Raw genomic sequence first — 22,469 nt, 5'->3', positions numbered from 1 at the left:
GACTGAAAGAGAGACAACATGAACCTCAAAATTCATCTCTGCCAAGAACTCTATGAATAATATTATGAGAATTAAATATGTATTTTTAGAATTTACTGAGTCAAACTACTTGTGTTTAAGCACTAATACAATGCTAACTGCGAGAGGAAGTGCTCAGCAGATGTTAACTGATGCATTGAGATTTAGTTATGGTTTGACTAGTGTTTCTTGAAAACTGCCAAAGCTTATATCATCAGCTCCTCTAATGTCGTTTGATAGATACCTAGTCTTAAATATCATGTGAGAGAACATATTTGCAGTGTCTCCTACCCTTAGACTTCTGGTTTATTTCTCTGAATAAGCTTGACTATAACGGCAAATGGGAATTATAAATTAACTATAATAAAAGTGACATTGACCATGAATGCTTAGGGTGAGAAGTTAATATTTCTCTAAATATTGGAAAGTACTATTTGTACTAAACCGAATTCAGTTGAAATATTTAAAGTTTGAAATTCTTTTAGAGTTGTATGCATAACAAAATTATAAACAATTGTGACTTGGACAGTCACAAGTTCTCTACCCCCAAATTTGAGACACCACTTGGCATTTAATTTCTCTTATAAAATATACTCTAAAATAACTGATAAACATAAATGAGTATTGTTATGGGTTGAATTGTATCCCCCCAAAAGATGCTGAAGTCCTAACTCCCAGTACCTGTGAGTGTGTATTTGGAAATAGGGTCTTTGCAGTCGTAATGAAGTAAAGATGAGGTCATTAGGGTGGGCCCTAATCCAATGTGAATGGTGTCTTTTTATAAGAAGAGGAAAACGCCATGTAAAGACAGACACACAGGGAGAATGCCAGGTGATAACAGAGGCAAAGATTGGAGTGATGCAGCCACAAGCCAGGGGACACCACCAGAAGCTAGGAAGAGACAGGGCAGGATTCTAGCCAGAGTCTGTGAACATGGCTCTGCTGACACCTGGATTTCAGGCTTTTGGCCCCTAGAACTGTGAGACAATAAATTTCTGTTGTTTTAAGCCATCCACTTAGTGTTTCTTTGTTATGGCAGCCCTGGGAAACTAATACCAACGTGTTAGCCCTTTTCTGAGTCTCTGAAAACAGGTCAAAAGTAATTTATAGAGCAGTCAGCTCTGTGTTCAGGGCTGTTTTTCCAAAAGAAGTTTTTAAAAATTCTGAATTTCTAATGATAATTGTCTAAGCTTATTACTTCTTAGCCAGTTACCAGATTGCTACATGATAGAGATCTTTGGGGTCAAGGTTGAAATCTTAAATTCCTAAGTGCAAACAAAATGCTTTTGTTTCTCTCCATAGTCAATGCCCTTTTAGTTTAACAGTATAAAGCAACAAAATGAAATGGTTTATTTCCACACTCATATACCAGATTTTTCTTTTCCACTCTGTGTCATTTGGTACTTTATCATATGTTGCCAGCACAAAGAGAATCTTCAATTCTGTAAGTGACAGATGAGCAGTACCCTACCCTAGGAAAAGAAGGGCAAGGATTCTGAGGTAGAAGATGGGCTTTTTTTTTTTTTTTTTTATAAATTTATTCATTCATTCATTTATTTATCTATTCATTTATGGCCGCGTTGGGTCTTCTTTGCTGTGTGCGGGCTTTCTCTAGTTGTGGCGAACGGGGGCTACTCTTTGTTGCGGTGCGCGGGCTTCTAATTGCAGTGGCTTTTGTTGCAGAGCACGGCTCTAGGCACGCGTGCTTCAGTAGTTGTGGCCCACGGGCTCCAGAGCGCAGGCTCAGTAGTTGTGGTGCACGGGCTTAGTTGCTCCGCGGCATGTGGGATCTTCCTGTACCAGGGATTGAACCTATGTCCCCTGCATTGGCAGGCGGACTCCCAACCACCGTGCCACCAGGTAAGTCCCCAGGAGATGGACTTTTTAGTTGAGACTGATTGCTGTTTGCTGATACTTTATTTACTGTGCCCTTGTGCATGACACTTCCCTTCTCTGTATCAAATTTCATAGCATCATTAACTGAATACATTTTTCTGGAAAAAAAATTGTATACTTTACAAATGGTGAAGCTTGCCACAGCTGCCATTGCAAGGGCTTTATATCAAACTGGAAGAAGTGGATTTTTTTTTTAGTTAAAGGGATTTAAAAATGTTTTCCTAAATATTAATTCGGTAATTCTAGTCGAGGTGCCTAACTTCCGCAAGTAGTTGGAATTCCCAGAGGCTTCAGGGAAGGATACTTGATTTCGTATAAATCAACAAGAAAGAGTCATGATTTGAACCCAAATCTACAAGACAATGGCTTCATGAAGGTGAAAAATTAATTTTATAGCTATTAAAATTCAAATGTGCCAAAAGTAAAAATGCCATCATTTCAGTAAGTGCTGATTCTAAGTACTTTAACCAAGGTACATATTATATATATTTTTTCCTTTTTTAAGCTGACCCCATTGTGAAAAATGGACATTATGGTGGGTGTAGAAACGTGCCTCCAGATTCCCAGGAAAAGGCTTGTCACCCCAGCGCTGAATGCTTGTCAGCGAGCTCCCTTCAGTTGCCAGCTCCTGCGGGGACGGCCTCAGCTAGCACCACCTGGCTCAGAGCTGCACAGCACAGAGGGGCCGGCAACTGTGAGGGACCCCGGTTCAGCTCACTTCCCCGCACGGTTGCCTAAGGCTGGTTTTGGACTTGCGTTGCTGCTCGACTTCTCCTGCTCTGTCTCGTTTCCTTTCCTTCCACAGGTGCTCATCCAAGGGCACGCCTTCATAAATATTCTGCACACTCAACTCCATCTCAGTGCTTCCTGGAGAACCAAATCTGTGACAAAAACCAAGTATTAAAAGTAGAACTAGATTAGTCCTGAGGGAACAGTTCAAGACAGCTCAGTTGTAACCCGTCAGATAATTTAGACCAGTTTAAACAGTTGTAGTGCAAGGTGTATATGGCATAGCTGCATAGCTGCCTGTTTCTACCAAAACCTCAGGGAGAATGATGCTTTTTATGCTTCCTGATGGAAACAATGGAAATTTAGAATTTGGAATTGGAAGATTCTGAGGAACAGAAGTTTCAGATGTCACTAATTTAATGCGACCTGACGGCTTTAATTTTTATGTCATAACAACCTTCACTAAAAGTCATTTATAGTGGCCAAAAAATTGGAAACAAATACAACTAACAGCTAATATAACATTGTATCAGGAAAGGAAGCTATACCTTAACTGATAGCCTGTTTCTCTATGACTGAGCTCCCATTTTCTTAAAAGGGAAAAGACGCAGGGCAGATTTTTAAAAAGATGATTGTAGGGTATCTAGTAATTTCAAAGTGATGATTGCAAGCTAAAAAAAGAGCTTGATGGGGAGGGGTAGGAAGCATATAATGATTAGAATTACGAGAAGCCTAGAAAGTGTCCTAGGTTATCAGGAAAATTGTGAAGTGCTTAACAACTTTATTGTACATAAAATTAGGTTCCACAGAATTTTCTCACACACCATGATCTCTGAATATGCAAATGAGTAACATTTTCTCTCCCTAGCCAGTTAAAAATAATACTATTTCAGATGGCTATATTTAGAGAAACCGTTTCTCCCATAACACATTTTAGAACAAATTAAACAGCTCGATGAGGGTCTTCACTCAGTATCTGTAGTTATACTTGTGGTAGGATTATAGATGATTTTAAAGATAGCCTTTTTATTTTGGAATAAATTTAGATTTACAGGAAAACTGCCAAGATAGCACAGTTCCTGTATCCCACTGCGTTTCCATGAATGCCCTCATCTTACATGACCATGCTACACATCACACATGCCAGAGCTAAGGCACAAATGAACTGTCCCAGACTCTGGATTTCACCAGCTTTCACCCAGGTTACTACATTGCATTTAGTTGCCATGTCTCCTTAGTTTCCTCCAGTCTGTTTTTTGGGTTTTTTTTAACACCTTTATTGGAGTATAATTGCTTTACAACGGTGTGTTAGTTTCTGCTTTATAACAAAGTGAATCTGCTATACATATACATATATCCCCATATCTCCTCCCTCTGGTTTCTCCCTCCCACCCTCCCTTTCTTTGGTTTTGACCTTAAAAAATTTTGAAGAGTACTGTTCACATATTCTAGGTTAGGTTAAGGTTAGGAAGTTTTGGAAAGAATACCAGAGGTGAGGTACCCTCCTCGTCACATCAGGGGGTACATGACATCCCTGGTGATATGAACCTTGATCACTTGGTTATTAAGGTAGCACTTGCCAAGTTTCTCTATATAAAGTTACTGTTTTCTCCTTTCCATACTCCAGAAGACAGTCATTAAATCCAGCGCACATCGAAAAAGAAAAGGAGGATTAAGCTCCACTTCCTAGAAAGCGGAGCTTCTACATGTATTATTTGGAATTCTTCTGTAAGGAAGAGTATGTCTTCTTTCTATGGGTGATTTTTAAAGATAATTTTAAAAAACCACTTTTCTTTAGTAAATATGAATTATTTTTGAAAGGAAGAAAACCCAAGACACATAATCTAAAAAATATTTTTCTTTTATTTTGTATCTATATGAGATGATGGATGTTCACTACTCATTGTGGTGATCACTTCCTGATGTACGTAAGTCATTGTGCTGTACACCTTAAACTCATACAGTGCTGTATGTCAATTATATCACAATAAAACTGCAAGGAAAAAAAATCAATGAATTATGAAAAGACAGGCAAGACACTGAACGTTTGGGATCTTTTTTATTTTTATACACATGACAAGATTTTACACCAATAGTCAGTTAAATAGTACAAATTTACATTCATGAGGAATGTTAAAAAAAAATTCAACTAAAAAACCCACTTCTTCCTGTGACCCAAAATCCCAACATTTTACAGTGCAGGGGAGAAGGGGGCTGGGGGGGAGCATCCAAAACAAGTCTCTCCCAAAAGAAATGACTTAAATTTCACATTTCCTCTCCACACAGGATCCAAATGGTGACAGTGTAATTTACAGTTCATCTTTTTCAGCTGTAGATTTCTGTGAAAACAGAAAAATCAGAAGACATTAAAAACCATCACAACAAACCTTAGGTTCAAATACATATATCCCCATAACTCCTGCCTCTTGTGTCTCCCTCCCACCCTCCCTTTCTTTGGTTTTGACCTTAAAAAATTTTGAAGAGTACTGTTCACATATTCTAGGTTAGGTTAAGGTTAGGAAGTTTTGGAAAGAATACCAGAGGTGAGGTACCCTCCTCGTCACATCAGGGGGTACATGACATCCCTGGTGATATGAACCTTGATCAGAAGGTTCATGTATGGAAAAAACAATTGAAATGGACCCAGCCTATCCATTAACTTGATCTGTAGGCTAAAACCTCACCTTGCTAATCTGCAAAATAACTTAGAACCCAACAACAAGATCAACAGTCCCTGAACACAAACAATCAAAAATTTAAAAGAGCCTAATGTTCCTATAGTTAAGGCAGAAGCAAGTGGCAAAGAACACAGAAGCACCGTGGGCTAAGGAACAATCTGCTTAGTAACATCTCGAGAATGGATGGCTAACCTAAGGGGATAAACGAAGTGGGAAGATCAAAGTACACACTTTAAATAAAGAAAAAAGGGATTTGCTCCAGCTTTTGAATTTGATAATTAGATGACTATTTATTTCTTGACTTCTGTAACAGTCTTAACTTTGCAAGAACTAAAAACGCAAGTCCCATTCTTGGTTTGTTCTACCTTTGCTGTTTCTTGTTCTTCCTCATCCGTTGCTGCATCCATTTCTTCGTCGTCATCTTGCTCTGTGTCTTCTGCGGTATCCTCTGTTGTTTCTTCAGGTTCTTCTTCTGGTTCTTCTTCCACCTAAGGGGAACATTTATGAGCCCATTAATGCACTGAACACCTTGGATCTGTTTTCACTTTGCTCATTTAAATGTATAAGATCATAATTAACCTCACTCCGGTTTATCCAGAACTGTAGAGTCAATCCTCTACTTAGAGGTAACAGTCAAGCTAACAAAGGGAGACAGACAAAAGGATGTAAAAGGGGGAGTTTCTCATTCATTTCTAGCATTGTGCATGACGCTGGGGATTCAAACATTCAATCAATTACTGCAAACCTTTGCATCAGGGTCAATGTTTAAGCTGAGGCGAAGCATTCTTTCTATTCTATCTCCATATGCTTTAGTGTCTGGTAAAAGATACCCTGACCGCAGTGTTGCTGTTTCAAACAAAACCACAGCAAGATCTGAAACTGTTTTGTCATCTTCATCTTCCTGAAATGCAAGAAGTCACACCCGATTAATATTAAAGGGTCCAAAGTAGTCAAAGTAAAAGACAAAGGAGTATGGCTATGATATTGCTCACCTTAACTCGTCGAAGCATGTCTCTGATCAGTGGGTGTCTGGGGTTAATTTCAAATGTTTTCTTCTGGCTGGCATAATAACTGTTACAGAGTAAAAAAAACAAACATATCGAATTTTAGGGTCCATGCATTTCCCATACTCTATTACTAACTTACATAATTACAGAGAACAACTTTTTGAAAAATCGACATGCTTATATATTGTTACATCGTGCTTTATACGTGTGTGGTTAGATGAAAGAGTACAATAATGAACTCTTACTTACTAATGAAATCCCAAGTGCCTTTGTTGAGTGGATGAACTGATTTAACGTCCTGTTCATCCCCTCTTAATGTATTCACCATCTTAATTGCATCTGTGTCTCCCCAGAGCTCTGGAACAGAACAGCCTCTGGGTGCTGCTCAAGTAACACCTTCTCCACGATGCCTCAACCTATATGGTTCTAAGAAAAACTGCTTCTTTTCTCTGAAGTCAGCTGCAGTGCCTTCTGAGTATACCTTCATCGTCATTAGCATCCTGCCATCCCCTGTGACTCTTCGCCCTCCTATAGCTGCATGCCGAGGACAGGGAGAAGCCCCTCTCCCTACATCCTGGTATAACCTGTCATACACGCAGGACTTAGAGGATTATGATTGGTCATCCTGACTAGTCTGAATGTCACAATTTATTTTATAAATATTACACATTGGTGAGTCACGCTAATTATGAATTATAGATATATTTTTAAATGGAGTTTGGGGATTGTGACAATGGAAACTACACTTAGGAGAAGAATCCTTAAGCTAGGCCTGGGGAAAAAAAAGTATGATTAGGTAGCTAATAAGAAGATATTCAGGTAGAAAAGCAAGGAAGAAGTCATTTTCAAAGCTATTGTTGTGACATTAATATAAAAACTTGAAATACATATTTCTTGAAAATAAAGGGTACCAAAGACCTAGTGTGCCTCCAGTACTTGGCCCTTGAGTTCAAATACTCGTTAACTTGTGCACCCTCTACCCTTTATTTTGTGGAGCATACTTGTTGGGGGTGAAAGGGGTGATTAAAAGGATTTAACTCCTTTAAGAAATATAAGTGTCATTAACTTCATCTGTAACTATTATCTAAAAATGTAAAAGAAGTCCAGATACCAGGCCAAGCATATAATCTAATGCCAAAAGTGTTACACACGTTATGTGTAACAGATTAAGAAAATTTCCATCTGTAGATAAAACACTATAAAATAAATCAGAACTTCAAGACCTTTTCTTTAGCAATCTAATCCCTTTGTAAACTTATCTAATATACAGTAGACAGTGGTGGACACTTAAAACACCTCAGTTCTTTGTAGAGAAGCTGCCATTATCTTCTAAAGGACGGCGCTGGACAAGAGCTGACGCCTCGAAGGATGCTTACTTTGTAGAGATGTCCTTGCCGGTCTGGTATGCTTGGGCTTTCATGATTCTCTCCATGTTGCCAGACCATCCGTACTGGCTGGCCACAAGAGCACACGGGGACTCTGTCAGGCGCTGAGAGACCACAGCCTTTTCAATCTTAGGATAAGGAAACCGAAAGTTAGAGATATATAAATATCAACAGTTAAGGTCGTGAAGTAATTGCATTTCAACTCCTTAAGGGCTCATCGCTTAAGATCATAAACGGAGGCAGATCAGAAAAGTACCTCTCATTCAGATTTTTAGGAAACTGTCATTTAATAATCTGAATTTTTCAGTCATAAATAAATACTAAAACATCAACTTTTAAAAACATTTAAAACTTAAGTTTAACCGGTAAAAATTTAAGCTATTACAAAAACAGTATTAAATTATGGAATACTTACAATTACAAAGAGAAGAAAAATACCCACCCACAGGATAACACTAATCCTTTCAATTCTTTGTAGTTCATAAATTTTAAGCTCAACCTCCCAATAATTTAACTACAATATTAAATGTTGTTCTGTACAACTGTTAATGGTTACAAAAGTACCAGCTGCAAAGTTTAATTTGCTGACACAACACATTTTTTTAAATGTAGATGCTAGAATTTTCACAATTCCTAATTTCTAGAATACCTTGTCCTTGAGGGCTTTATCTTTCATCCAATTGAGCAGAGGCTCAAATTCTTTCTCAATTGCTTCACGACTCTCCTTACTTTTCTCACTTTCATCAAACTTCACTCCTTCCTTGGCAACATTCTGGAACCTCTTCCCATCGAACTCAGGAAGAGCCTGAATGCAGTATTCGTCCACAGGTTCTGTGAGATAAATCACTTCATATCCCTTTTTCAGAAGTCGCTCAACAAATGGAGAAGATTCAGCCTACAAAATTAAGAAAGTAACCAAAATTTCCAAGTCTGGCCTTGGTATATTTGTTCATCCTAGTAGCTACATTTATGTAGTACCAGCAACCCCATTTTACAGGTGGAGAATTAAGAGGTGCAGAGAATATAAATGACTTTCTTCCGATCAGTGACTGACAGGCCTCATAACTACTTCAGTTTATAATTATAAGTAAGTTTTTTCTTTCCCTCAAGAGTTGCCTATAAATCCCCAGCTACATACCAGGACCAGTTCAAGTTCACCTCACCTCTTTTCTGCTGGACCCAGCCATGAAGTAGATTTTGTCTTGCTTCTCCTTCATTCTTTCCACATACTGGTCTAGACTAGTAATGTCACTTGGATGATGAGAAGACTGGAATCTAAGCAGTTTAGCAAGACGTGTTCGATTTGAGTGGTCTTCTATCACACCAAGCTTGATGTTGGTACCAAATTCTTTCCAAAAAGTATCATTGTATTTCTCATCAGCAATCTTCTTGATCATGTCCAGGGTTTTACGGACAAGTTTCTTTCTAATCACCTGAACAAAATTAAAGAATAACTTTACAGAAGCTCATCGCAAACGTTTGAGAACCTACAATACGTAAGGTAGCAGGGGAGTAGTGGTGAGAGATACAGATGCTGGTATTTATCAAGGGGCGGGGGATGGTGAGTACTCCTATGTCAGATGGAGCAGAAACTAAGTTGTCACTGGAAACAGTCACAAGATTGTTTTAACGTTTATATTCTAACTTTAAGACCAGGTAGTGGGCATATATGGGTATTCACTGCTCTTTCAACTTTTCTGCATGTTTGAAAATTTTTTATTATAAAATGTTGGGGGGAAAACAATCAGATTCTCAGGATTTGATCATTCCAGAGTAAAAGTAAGTTCTTTATCTGAAGAGCCAAGGACTAGTCTCAAAACCTGGGAACTCCACTAACGGAGTCTTGTTCTCTGAAGCCCAACCAAAGAGCCAGGCAGCTGGTCTCTTCCCAGAGACACTCACCTTAAGCAGTTTATGTTGCTGAAGAGTCTCACGGGAAACATTCAAGGGGAGATCATCTGAGTCCACCTTCAGGGGGCAGAAGAAAGTTCAGCTAGCAATAAAAACACTGGAAAAATAGAAAACCAACCAACCCAAAGAAAACGCCACTTCCAGACCCCCACTCTAATCCCCTCTTCCCCCATTAATCTCCAGATACTTACAACACCCTTGACAAAATTCAGGTATTTGGGCATCATATCATGGAAGTCGTCTGTGATGAATACTCGGCGCACATACAGCTAAGCAGAAGCCAAAAAAAGGTGACTTTCTGGAAATCATACTTTGAAATTTTAAACTCAGTTTATACCATTTAAAAACCCACCTTAATGTAATCGCTCTTCTTAGATCCATATTCATCAAACAGACCACGTGGCGCAGATGTGGGTACAAATAAAATTGACTTGAAGGTAACTTCCCCTTCAGCAGTAAAGTGGATATATGCCATGGGGTCATCGCTTTCCTAGAAAGTTGGTATCTCAGTCATTCAAAAGGCACAGGAAAAAGGCAGCGCAAACGCTAAGCAATTTATTATGTCGTACACATTCAGTTTAACACTTCACTAACAAACAAGTGCCCTTACCAAAAAAGTGGAGGTGGGGGGCAAGGAGGGAAGAAGAAACAATTAAGATTGCACTTCCAGCTGGCTGTACATGGTTGTTCTCATGAAGACTGTCAATAATATTACTCTATCGCCTAAACCTGGGGAAGGACGGATGCGTCTAGGTTCCACACATGTAAGAGAACAGGACAGAAAGCCACCGCCCTGCCTAAATGACAAGATAATATACAACATTTCAGGAGTGTACTGTTGAACCTAAAAAGTACTCAGGAACAGGATTCGTCCATGAAATCTGGAACAGCAGTGGATAAAAAGAGGTATGTAAATAGCTATAAAGCATAAGGACAGAAATTTCCTGCATTATACATTACCGTACCCACATATGGCTACTAAGCACTTGAAATGTAGCTAGTCCACACTGAGATGTGCTGGTTAGTGTAAAACACACACCAGACTTTGACAACATGGTACAAACACACACCTCACAAAAAAACCAACCAAACAAGAAAACCAAAAAGTAAACAACTCAATTTTTTATACTGATCGCCTGTTGAAATAACACTGTTGGGTATGTTGGGTTAAATAAAATATATTATTAAAAGTTAACTTCAGCTGTTTCAACTTTTTAAAAAATGTAGCCTCTAAAGGACTTAAAATCACACACTGCTCACGTATTTCTAATATAGCTTCTTGAGATGAAAGTACCTTTACATATGCACTAGGACTTTCGAGTTCACGGGAATGAAAGTAGAGGCAGAACCAAGGGAAAGTTTTTGGAAGTAAAGCTGAAAGGATGGTTGGATGTTAAGGTAAGGAAAACAAAGGTTAAGTAACGAATCAGCAGATGGAATAGAGCAAAGAACAAGTACAATCACAGAACATTAAGTTTTCTCTAGCCGTGCTAAGTCCATTAAACTGTTCTCTTTTGTGCAAGATATTTGAGGAAACGTTAACTTGAAACAATTTTAGTCAATGCTAGTTTTGGATTCTAAGAGTTACAAGAAATGATCAGTAAAAGAAAACAAAACATTGGCAAGGAAACAGATTTAGTAACTATTCCTAGGCATATGACCTCAAAGAAATGTTTGATGTTGTAAAGAAGCTCTTCAATATTATGTTAAAAGTCATTCAATAACATGGTTTTAGGTCTTATAGATTCTGTAGTAGAAATCAAGCATGTACCTAGTAGGCAGTTCTAAATCTTTTTTGTAGCACAGACCACTTGGTAATTTGGTGAAGCCTACAGATTCCTTCTCAGAGTAAAATTTTTTTTTTTTTTTTTTTGCGGTCCGCGAGCCGCTCCACGGCATGTGGGATCTTCCCGGACTGGGGCACAAACCCGTGTGCCCTGCATCGGCAGGTGGACTCTCAACCACTGCGCCACCAGGGAAGCCCCAGAGTAAAATTTTTTTAATGTACAATATATTAAAAAGGAAACCAGTTATGTTGAAATAGTTATAAAACTATTTTTAAACATATTTTTGATTTAGTAATGTTTCATTATCACATTATTCTAAAATAACATTTACCTTTGAAAATGATTTGTAGAAAGCTTTGTATTCATCATCCTCCACTTCTTTTGATGGTCTCTGCCATATTGGTTTGATATCATTCATAAGTTCCCAATCCCAGACAGTTTTTTCAACCTGAAGTTACAGTATTTGATTAGTCTCTCCTAGCAGATATACCAGTGGTATCACTAGTTATACTATAGTAACCACAGCTTTAGAACATTTCAAAAAAGTATTAATATAGGAAGCACCAAAGGGTACCTATACTGTAGTATGGTTCTTGCCAACTGGATCAAAAAAATTTTTTAGAAGTACTTCTGTCAATACTTAAGACTGTTATTTAATACAACAAAGACAAATAGTTATTCATTATAATTGATAACAATCCAATTAAGGTTTTTTCAGTTATGTTTAATTACCTAAAATGTTATTTCTTGAAAATACCTGTTTTGAGTTTAGAAGGATATACATCTTATGTATTTCTATTTCATGACTTATAGAAATCCAACATCTTACAATAAATATTTCTCAAAATCCATCACCATTACGTCTACCTACTCTACTACCTAAGCAGACCAGAGAGCTAATTTTATAGTTGATATCTACATGACAAAAGAAGATTCCAAAAAGCGTTTTAAGCTTTTAAAATTCAAAACATATCATAAGCCATCAGTCCTGGGCAATATATGGAAGTCAGAGAACTCTTCATAAAAATGATCTGCATTTGCTACTTAAAACTTTAGAGAGAGAGAGAGAGAGAGGGAGAGTGCGCACACACACGTGCGCACACACAGTTTGGTTTTAAAAGCTGGGCCTACGGACTCACTCCTTGAAGAAGAGGACCATTAAGAACTGAAGCTTACCTCAAATCGGTCTGTGCATATTTGGGTTTCTGTGTTTTTTCTTTTTTTTTCCCTGCATCTGTGTTTTTTTCTAACATAAGCTAAACAATATTTTTTACCTTAGTTCTCCCCTCTCCCTGGTTTTATCAAGATATAATTGATACACATCACTGCATGAGTTTTAGGCATACAGCATAAAGGGTGAATTACACATATTGTGAAATGATCACCACAGTAAGTTAACATCCATCATCTCATATAGATGAGAATAAAAGAATAAAAAACAATTTTAAAAAATGGACCAAAGAAAGAAAAGTTTCTCCTTATAATGAGAACTCTCAGGATTTACTCTTACCTTTCCTATACACCATAGAGCAGCATTAGCTCTACTTGTCATGCTGTACGTGACATCCCTAGTACTTATTTACCTTATAACTGGAAGTTTGTACCTTTTGCACCTTCTTCCAACACCCCCCCACCCCCGGCAACAACAAATCTGATCTCTTTTTCTATGAGTTTGGTACTTTATAACCTAAACAATATTTTAAGTAGGAAGATGAACCAGACTTACCTTTTTAGTTTTTGGTTTCTTTTCTTCTTCTTCTTCTTCTTCTACTGCAGCTTCATCATCAGATTCTTCTTTTTCTTCTTTTGCTGCTGCTTCTTCTTCCATGGGTTCCTCAACAGTTTCAGTCTGTTGAAGTAGAAAGTAGAATTACGGCTGAACTCATTTGTTTAATAATTCTGATTTCATCTATAGGATATGAAACAAAATTACAGCTGAAAAAATAGATCTTCAGTAAGAAAACACTGAGAGTATCCTGTATTGAAAAAACCATATTTAACGTTCATTCTTTCAGTGTTAAATATTCAAATATGTGCCAAGGTAATACATATCAATTGTATTCCTACAGATTTACCTTGCTGCTCCATACATAAATAGGAAAGTTTATGAACTGTGAATATTTTTTCACGAGACTTTTAATTGTATCCAGTTCAAGGTAATCAGATGCTTCTTCTTTTAAAACAAGGCTGCAAAGAAAGTAAGACGTTTAGAGAGAGACATGATGGTTTAAAAGATCTGATTATAAATTTGTCTAAATACATATGACTATAATAGCCAGCAATTCTGTGTATAACCAACAATGTCCCCATTATCCATGTTAAAAACTCTCATCACCGATAAAGCTTTGTGAGCTAAGTATACCAAATGTGGGTATGGTAAAGGAAGAACTTTCTTGCACTCCCTCAGGTGGAAAATATTCTTAGTTCCAAGTAAAAAAAATGAAAATGTTCTCAACCTTCTCAATGTGCTGGATGTTTTTCATTTGAAGAACAGAAATCTTTACGTTAGCTGAAGGTGGGAAATCACTGCAATATTCTGGAGAAAAGTAGAATCATATGTACTCTGATAGCTACTCTAGAAATCAAGTGATTATTGTAGTTAACCCCTAATACAAACATGTTCCTTAAAAAATGCTAGAAAATTAATCTGAACTATTGTTTACATTTGCACTAGACAAGAAAACAGTAACCACCTGTCACATGTGACTCTTTACGTAAAAGTTAAAATCAGTTCTTTAGTTATATTTGCCACATTCCAATAGTCACATGTAGCTAGTGGCTACCATATTGGACAGAGCATTGATAGAACATTTCTACCACAGAAAGTTCTACTGGACAGCACTGGCTTAGATAATTACAATACCAAAAATTGTAGCACTGCTTCCTCTTCTTCATTACTACCCCTTCTGCAAACACCTCCTCCGTCCACCAAAAATAATAATCACAACGTACTCTCAAACACAGTGCAGAGTTGTGATGTTTGTGCTCCCAATAAATGTGGGCAGTGTTGTATCCGTGGCTCTCTCCCTGCCTCCAAAAGCTTATAGTTTAGTAGCACCTGCCAACAAGTAGACAGCACATGATGACACAGCCTAGTGAGGGGACTAAATCTCTGGTCTTGGAGCATACACATTAGTGATCCGGGGTTAGTGGACAGTTGCATCACTTTTGGACGCAAATTGAAGCTGATGGTTAGACATCTTAGTGAGGTATTTAAGAGGCAATTAGACATAAGAGCCCAGGGCCCCGTAGAGAGATCTAGAACAGGGGTTGGCAAACTCTGGCTGGCACCCATAAGAAATTTTACTGGGATACAACCTCATCCTATATTGTCTATGGCTGCTTTCAAACTAGAATAGGAGAGTTGTGACATGTGACAGATCCTATAGTCCACGAGCTTAAAATATTTACTAGCTGATCCTTTAAGAAAAAGGATCTGATCTGGACTAAGAATATAGATTAGAGAACCCTGAGGAGGAGCTGGAACCTGGATGCAAGCCAGTGGTTCAGACTGCATGAGGGACACGGGATAACGTGAAAGGGCTGAAACTGACCTTTTGAAGAAGGAGAGTATCAGCATTTCGGCAATGGAAAGTTTAAAAAGATGAAGCTAGGCACTGAATGGATTGTTTTAAGGTATGAGCAGTAGAATGCAAATTCTGTAGAAAACATGAGAGAAAAACTACAAAAAAAGAGAACCTATCGCTGGGAGCCCTACCGACTAAAATAACCCTGAATCCACTGGATTTAGCAACAAGGATTACTGGTGACTTATTTCAATGGAAAGATGGTGGATAAAGTCAAAACACAGTGGGCTGAGCTGTGAACAGAAGGTGAAGGAGCAACAAAGGCAAGTATGCCTTTTTGAGAAGCTCAACAGTAGGCGGGGGAGAAGAAGCGAGTGCATGCCTGGCAACAGCACGGGGCGCGGCACCACCTGCCTTTGCTCCTTCTCCCAGAGGCTTCGATACATTTACACTTTGATGGGAAAGAGGAAGGTGTTCAGGAAAGGCTGACTTTAAAAGACATGGTAGGAATCAATTTATGCTTAGTCTCTGAGGAGGTGGTGTGAGAGACAACAGATGAGAAGCAGAGACTAGCTTTGGGGAGAAATGTAGAATACTCCCTCATGGTAGTAGGAGGGACAGAAGCAATTTTTACAGCATTTACAGGATGCTAATTTCATGATCTCATGTAATCCTCACTAAATCTCTCATAAGCGTACAGTGGTGGCTAATTTAGGGGTACAGACAGGAGTAGGGAGGAAATTGAATTGTCTGATGGTTTCTACTTTGTTAGTCAAATATAAAATGAAGTCATATGTAAGCAGGGCAAGATCCTAACCTTGTCACTTCCTTGCTTTTGCTCTCCTTTTCCCTTTGGCCATTCTAGACTTTCAGTTCCTCAAATGGGCCTCTTGCCTCTGGAACTTCCAACATGCTGTGCTTGCTGCCTAGAATATCTGAACCTAATTTATTACCATTTCAGAAAGACCTTCTGATAAGGAAGGTATCCCTTAACTTCCTTTCTGGCATTTGCCACTCTGAAATTATCTCATGTTTTTTCCTCCTTAGTCGAATGAGCCATGTGAAAGCAGGGACAGCAACTGTCTTATTCTCCACTGTAGTCCTAAACCCTAGCAGGTAACAGGCACTCAAATGAATATCTGTTAAGTCAATGGTTGGGAAGGAGGGCTTAAGGAAAAAAGGTAATTTTGCCAAGGAAAGGAGAACCTGTTGTAAAATTTCATTTACTGATCAACCATCCATGCTGCCGTATGAAACCATCCGGCTGACCCTTATTCATTCATACCACTACCTGCCAGTCATGCGTTAGGCTCTGGGAATGGGGTATCAACAAAATGTTTGCTCACATGGAGCTTCCATCTAGATGTCTCACCTATCTCTTAGCAACCTAAGACATTTGCACCTCTTGGGACATCATTTTCTATCTCTTTCTAGTTAAAAGATGTGATTTACCTGTATTCTCCTACCACCTAACAGAGAGGGCCCTGGGGTATAACTATTAGGGATGCCTCCTAAAGAGATCAGGAGATGTGAAAGGCAGGAGAAGGTAAATTTATAACAGTAAATTAGTAAAAATACTAAAATGCAGTAGTCTAGTTTCATGAAAGGAAAATCTCTGACAATGAAGATAGGAAATGTCTTCTGAAATGAAGAAAGTTGGTTGAAATGATAGATGTATGCTTGTTTCCTACTTGAATATTTAAAAATCCTTAATGTTGAGAAAATTTTAAACTGAATTAAGAAAAAAATCAAGGCTGTAGACACATTTTCACTTGGCAGAACTGGGCAAGTCAACTGACCTCTAAACTGGAATTTCTTTATCTCTAAGATGGAGAAAAAAACAAAAGGCAGAAAGCTGCCCTGTCGCCTGTCTGCTTCACACTTCACAGTGCTGCAAGCACCAGGAGATACTGGGCATGAGATCTGTCTCATCGACACCAACAATAGGTACTGGCTTAAAATGAATTCCCTATCAAATTCAATAACTAGTAACTATCCTCGAATGAGACGTTTTCTTCCAAAGAACTTTCCTTACTCTCTTCAAGTCCTTTATCTGTTCCTGTGCTCTCTAACCTTCAGAAAACTTTAAAAAGTTCATCAGAAATTCCATCAGTAACTGCCACCACCTGAAAGGAATTCCTTGAAACTTGTAAACACGCTGTGCCACCGCCGTTATGATGCTCCACAGACTGACACCACTTTTCTAAGTCCTGCTTACCTGGAAAACCTGCACAAGCCACTTGTCTGTGAGGCCTCCGATCTGCCTTCTCCCTGAAGAGCTAACCCTTCCTCCTTCAAGCCCTCCATAGACAGCAGCCACCATAACTCTGGGTCTGGCCCTTAGCAAGGCCTCAAAATACTTCAAGTGGTGAAAACTGTTCAAGTTCCTCATTTTTATAGGCAAAGAAATTAAGGCCCAGAATAAGCCGTTTGCTCAGAGCCAGAATTGGAGAATCAAGATCCTCGTTACGACTATTTATTCTCATTAGGAATTAGTTAATACTCACGTAATTGTCGTTCCTCGTCCTAGAGTGTTTCCTCTGGGGTCAGCAATTACAGAAAATTCATTGGAGTCGGACTCCCAGATGTGCTGGGTGTCGTTGTTGTGTTTAGACGTGACAATAACTTTATCTGCTACAAGGAAGGCAGAATAGAAACCGACACCAAACTGGCCAATCAGTTCTGAAGTTGACTGGCCATCTTCTTGTGCCTCAGTCATTTTGTTTAAAAACTCGCTCGTCCCAGATTTGGCTATGGTACCAAGGTTTTTAACCAACTCTTCCCGGGTCATTCCTACACCAGTGTCTGTGACATGGAGCAGGTTCTTCTCCTTGTCACACTAAAACCAAGACAAGAACAAAACAGTTATATTGCTCAATACTCATGATATAAAGAGGAAATACTGAGCTATATATTGAACAACTACCAGCTTCGGACCACATCAATTCCAATACAGAAAACAAAACTGAGATATTTTCCTCCATGTAGTATTTTAATGGCCTTTTCAAAAAGCGTACATCTTAAGCACAAGCACCTTTATAGAGAGTAATTTTAAGTTCAGTGTATTTGATAAAGTATCCATATAAAGAGGGCAAGGACTGGCCTAAATGTCAAAGGGCATAGATAGACCTAAATGAAGCAGGCTATTTATGAAAAAAAAAAAAAAATTCAAGAAAAAAAAAAAAAAAAAAAAAAAATTCAAGAAAAATAAAATTTTATGTTTCACCTATTTCTTTGATAGAAATTAAAAGGATTCAAAACTTGAATGACTTCTGTCTTTGGAATCTGTGGTGACCATTCTTCACTAAACATTCCCAGCTCTCTGCCTTCCAGAAATATAGTAGGAATATACTTCCTCCACTTATGGTTGGATAAGGCCATGTGACTAGCTCTGGCCAATGAGTTGCAAGTGGGAGTCAGGAGTGTGGCTTTCAGGCTGGAGCCTTTAATTGATGCGAGACCCTCCAAGCTTTCTCTGCACCGTGCAACCAGCTACACATCAGATGGCGGCTGCTCAATCAGCCTGTGTCATAGAGATGAGGCAAAGCAAAGGCCACAGGCAGCCATGATTGATGATTTAAGCCAGGGGTTGGCACACTTTTTCTGGAAAAGTGCCAGAGTATTTTAGGTTGTGTGGGCCATACGGTCTCTGTCAAAAGCAGTCACAGATAATACACAAACGGGCATGGCTGTGTTCCAAAAACATTATTTATAAAAACAGGACTTCCCTGGTGGCACAGTGGTTAAGAATCCGCCTGTCAATGCAGGGGACATGGGTTCGAGCCCTGGTCGGGGAAGATCCCACAAGCCACGGAGCAACTAAGCCCATGCACCACAACTACTGAGCCATGAGCCACAACTACTGAGCCCTCGCTCCACAACTACTGAAGCCCGCACACCTAGAGCCCATGCTCTGCAACAAGAGAAACCACCACAAGGAGAAGCCCGCGCACTGCAATGAAGAGTAGCCCCCCGCTCACTGTAACTAGAGAAAGCCCTCACGCAGCAACAAAGACCCAATGCAGCCAAAGAAAAAAATAAAATAAAATATAATGTTAAAAATAAATAAATAAAAAAAAAAACAGGCAGCAGGTCAGATTTGACCCACAGGCCATATTTGGCTGACCCCTGATTTAAGTCCCTGACACTTGGGAATTAATTGTTATTGCTCCTAACCTAGCCTATCTTGATTGATATGGATTCTCTATCTCTAAGAATTCTTTCTAGTTAAAAAGAAAATTGTTCTAAGCTTACCTTAATTTTAACCGTTAATTCCTCATTTCCAGCAAGAGCATTTTCATCAGTCAGTGATATTAGCCTTATCTTATCTAAAGCATCAGAAGCATTCGAAATCAGTTCTCTCAGGAAAATCTAAATGGAAGCCAGATTTAATACACACTTAGGTTAGCCTCAAAATACACGAGACATTAAATTTAATGTCAAACTCATTTTATTTCTACTCTGTACTCTGAAAAAGCACTCTTTAAGGACTAGACTTCTGTGGTACAGAGGTGGCTTTACTCTCCTGGTAGAAGGAGGTACAGCTCTTTACACAAAGGACCGTAGCAACTATAAGGAACATCTGAACTGGTGAGAGTAGTTAATACTCTACTTTCCTTCTTAATGACCTTTATGTATGCAATACTCGAGGCTTACTTTGTTATGACTGAACTTAAGACTCTCAACTATTTAGCAGTCCATGAACACAGTTGGAGGGGAAAGGGAAAAAAAAAAAAAGAAGGGAAAATGTTTAGCAACGCCCCCCTCCCCACAAACACACACAAGTCAGTATCTAGTAGTGATTCTTGTACATACTGGGTTTTTAAACTTTGCCAACTACTTGCTTGGAATTGCTATGTCAGCACATTCACTATGAAAGTTAACAAGTTAGCTACCATACAGAAACAAAACAACATTATCATAACCACATGTTGCTTACCTCTTTATTTTTATACAATGAATTGATAATAAGTTTCATCATTCTGTTAACTTCAGCTTGGAAGGCAAACTTTTCTGATTTCTCTCTAAGTTCTCTTATTTGGGATGCATTTAATCCATCCAACTGAATAGCTTCTTCCTCTCTAAGGAAATAAATTTGATCAACTAATACTGCATTACTTAATTCCCTCCAAAAATATAGGATCTGTGATGAGAGCACAGTGATCTCTTAAGGTTGTCTTAACGGTTAAAAGGCTAAAATGCAAACCTTTATATTATTAGTCTACCATCTCATTATTATTTTATCACAGTAGTACATTACCTTTAACAGCAAACTGGAAATACTCTGTGTTTAACATTGTCAGAAAAATAAACCCAACTTCCCTCTCCTAAAAAGCAAAGTCACACTCATTTATGTTCCCTCACAGGGAACCCTCTGTCCGGGAAACTTTGGCTTCTAAGGGTCTACAAAAGTTTAAGTCCTGAGAAGCCGAATCAAAACATTGCTCAACTGACAGAATTCCTTTCTAAAATTACTAAGTGTACACACTGAGTATAAAACCAAAGGAAAAGCCTTTCCTAAGGTCTTAGGAAGACTATAGTGCTAGCATTCTGAAACAGAGTTATCAAAATAGTTTTCAAGGGAATTCATCTCATTTTGACCAGTCATTCTTAGTGGCAAAGTTAGGAGATACTATGTATGCACACACTTGCTACCCCTAACATTTTCTCTATTTAAATTCAGAGTATTAAACTTCATCTGGATCTTTCGAGAAGAGATACAAAAAAGCTATTGTATTCCAAGTTCCCAAGGGAACTTGGGAACATCTGTATAGTTATCTGTATAGTTTCAGAAGAACACAAACCTCTGTACTACTTCATCATCTGTCCTTGAGCCTTCTCTACTTTTACCCAGATCTTCTTCCACTGTCCCATCCACATCCACTTCATCGTCAGCCTGGACAGACCCTGAAGGCATATTTAACACCAGAAAACTCTTAAACATCGTTGCTTCATGTACTTCTCAGAAGAAACAAGATCAAACAGGGCCAGCGTAGTGGTTGCAAAATTCACTTGGCAAATACGGGAGGGGGCGATGGAAGAATGGATCCACTGGTTTAAATATCCAATGTAAACCCACGTAAGCGTATTTCTTATGTAAGTTCAGATACTGAGGTCTCCCAGGAGATTCTGAAATACGGAAGCAGCCATCACTTCTAAAGGGTGGTCCTGGGATCCTTAACAAATACTGTTTAGCAGATTCGATTCCAGGCCCCTTCTACATTCACACGTGTTGCCCGCAGGCCGAGACAAGGCCTCCAAACTGACCATGCCAAAACTTAGGCCTTTAATATCACAAGTCAGAACACGAAAAGGATTTGTGCAACCTCTAGCGAGGGGAACTGAAAGGCCCAGGGGCCTGAGAAAGCGAAGAGACGTTTAGAGGTTTTAAGATGTTAAGGAGCTCGAGCAAAAGTGAGTTAAACACGCTGACACTGCCGGTTCGCTGCCCCCGGGCCTCACGCTCCACAGCCCAGCGGCTAAGAAAGGAAACTCGCGTTGGCGAGGCGTCGAAGCCTGGGGGCGGGGGGTCCTAAAACTCTGATGGCCAAAGGTTGCGGCATCTGACAAAAGTCCTCCGGAAAGGGGACACACAATGCTCCCCGGGGGGGGCGGAGGGGGGCACGAGCCCGAGGGAGGCCCCACCGCGAGCACGCTGAGCCCCTCTAGCAGCGGATACTAGGAGATGTGTAAGGAATTAAAACGACTCCGTTCTCCTTTTGTCTTTCCAGAGGAAGGAGGGAATAAACGAAATCCCCTGAGCCTCTTTCGAGGAAAAGCAATGCACACCCCACAGACTAGCACAGGCCCTGTAATCCCCCTCCCGGGCTCAACGCCCCCAGAACCTTCGAGAAGAGGCCGCGCTTGAGGAGAGGGGGCGTCCAGGGGTGCCCGCTCCTCCAGGATCACTCACCGAAGGTCAGCAGGACGCAGCAGAGGCCCAGCACCCACAGGGCCCTCATGGCGCACGGCCGGTGAGTCTCAAGTCCCGTTTGATCGCAGGAGCCGCCTCCGCCCCCAGCACGCCAGGCTCTGATACTCACACCGCAAGCCTTGCGATCCGCCCACTACCCTCAAGCAGGTCGGGCCGCTTTTCACCCCCACTTCTCGCGGGCGGGGGACGGGAAACACGAATCCACCAATCGTACCGTACCACGCACCACCTGTACCCAATGGGGACTCGTGGGGGGGACCGCAGTCCACCAATCGGAGCTGTCCAGGTGCGGTGTCCAATGCCCGAAGCGTGGCTCCTTACGATTGGTCAGTCCTGGCTCCTTTTCTCCAATCAACTGGTTCCGCGGGCCCCTCTCACGCGGGACCGCCCCTTTGCCTGGGTTGCTCCGGTCTCTAAGGGAAACCCTCCAATGAACGTCAGCACAGAACACATCCCTCCTTGCGGAGAGGTCACGCGGAGCCACTTCCGGATCCTAGAGCACGCTTACTCCGTGACCAGGGGAAGCGGTAGCCATGGCAACGCGTTCTTCACCTTTCCCTTGTCCATGCGTGGGGTCACGTTGGGAATGATTCCAGC

General features: G+C 39.9%; 1 protein-coding gene across 1 annotated transcript; it reads right to left on the bottom strand.

Annotated features, from left to right (window-relative positions):
* Nucleotides 1–4,689: 4,689 nt before the first annotated feature.
* On the bottom strand, nucleotides 4,690–22,064 carry HSP90B1 (heat shock protein 90 beta family member 1). The gene is made up of 18 exons (XM_007109860.4): nucleotides 21,852–22,064; nucleotides 20,743–20,845; nucleotides 19,878–20,019; nucleotides 19,193–19,309; nucleotides 17,446–17,777; nucleotides 13,487–13,598; nucleotides 13,138–13,260; nucleotides 11,743–11,859; nucleotides 9,977–10,114; nucleotides 9,816–9,893; nucleotides 9,616–9,681; nucleotides 8,877–9,146; nucleotides 8,363–8,608; nucleotides 7,705–7,841; nucleotides 6,314–6,392; nucleotides 6,067–6,222; nucleotides 5,687–5,809; nucleotides 4,690–4,982 (listed from the first exon to the last, which is right to left on the bottom strand). The coding sequence occupies exons 1-18, from the start codon at nucleotides 21,898–21,900 to the stop codon at nucleotides 4,953–4,955; spliced, it is 2,418 nt and encodes an 805-aa protein (XP_007109922.1). The 5' UTR covers nucleotides 21,901–22,064; the 3' UTR covers nucleotides 4,690–4,952.
* Between the last annotated feature and the right edge of the window lie 405 nt (nucleotides 22,065–22,469).

This window comes from Physeter macrocephalus, chromosome 6, assembly GCF_002837175.3.
Source record: "Physeter macrocephalus isolate SW-GA chromosome 6, ASM283717v5, whole genome shotgun sequence".
Lineage (NCBI taxonomy): Eukaryota > Metazoa > Chordata > Mammalia > Artiodactyla > Physeteridae > Physeter > Physeter macrocephalus.
This window is presented reverse-complemented; position numbering and strand designations above follow the sequence as displayed.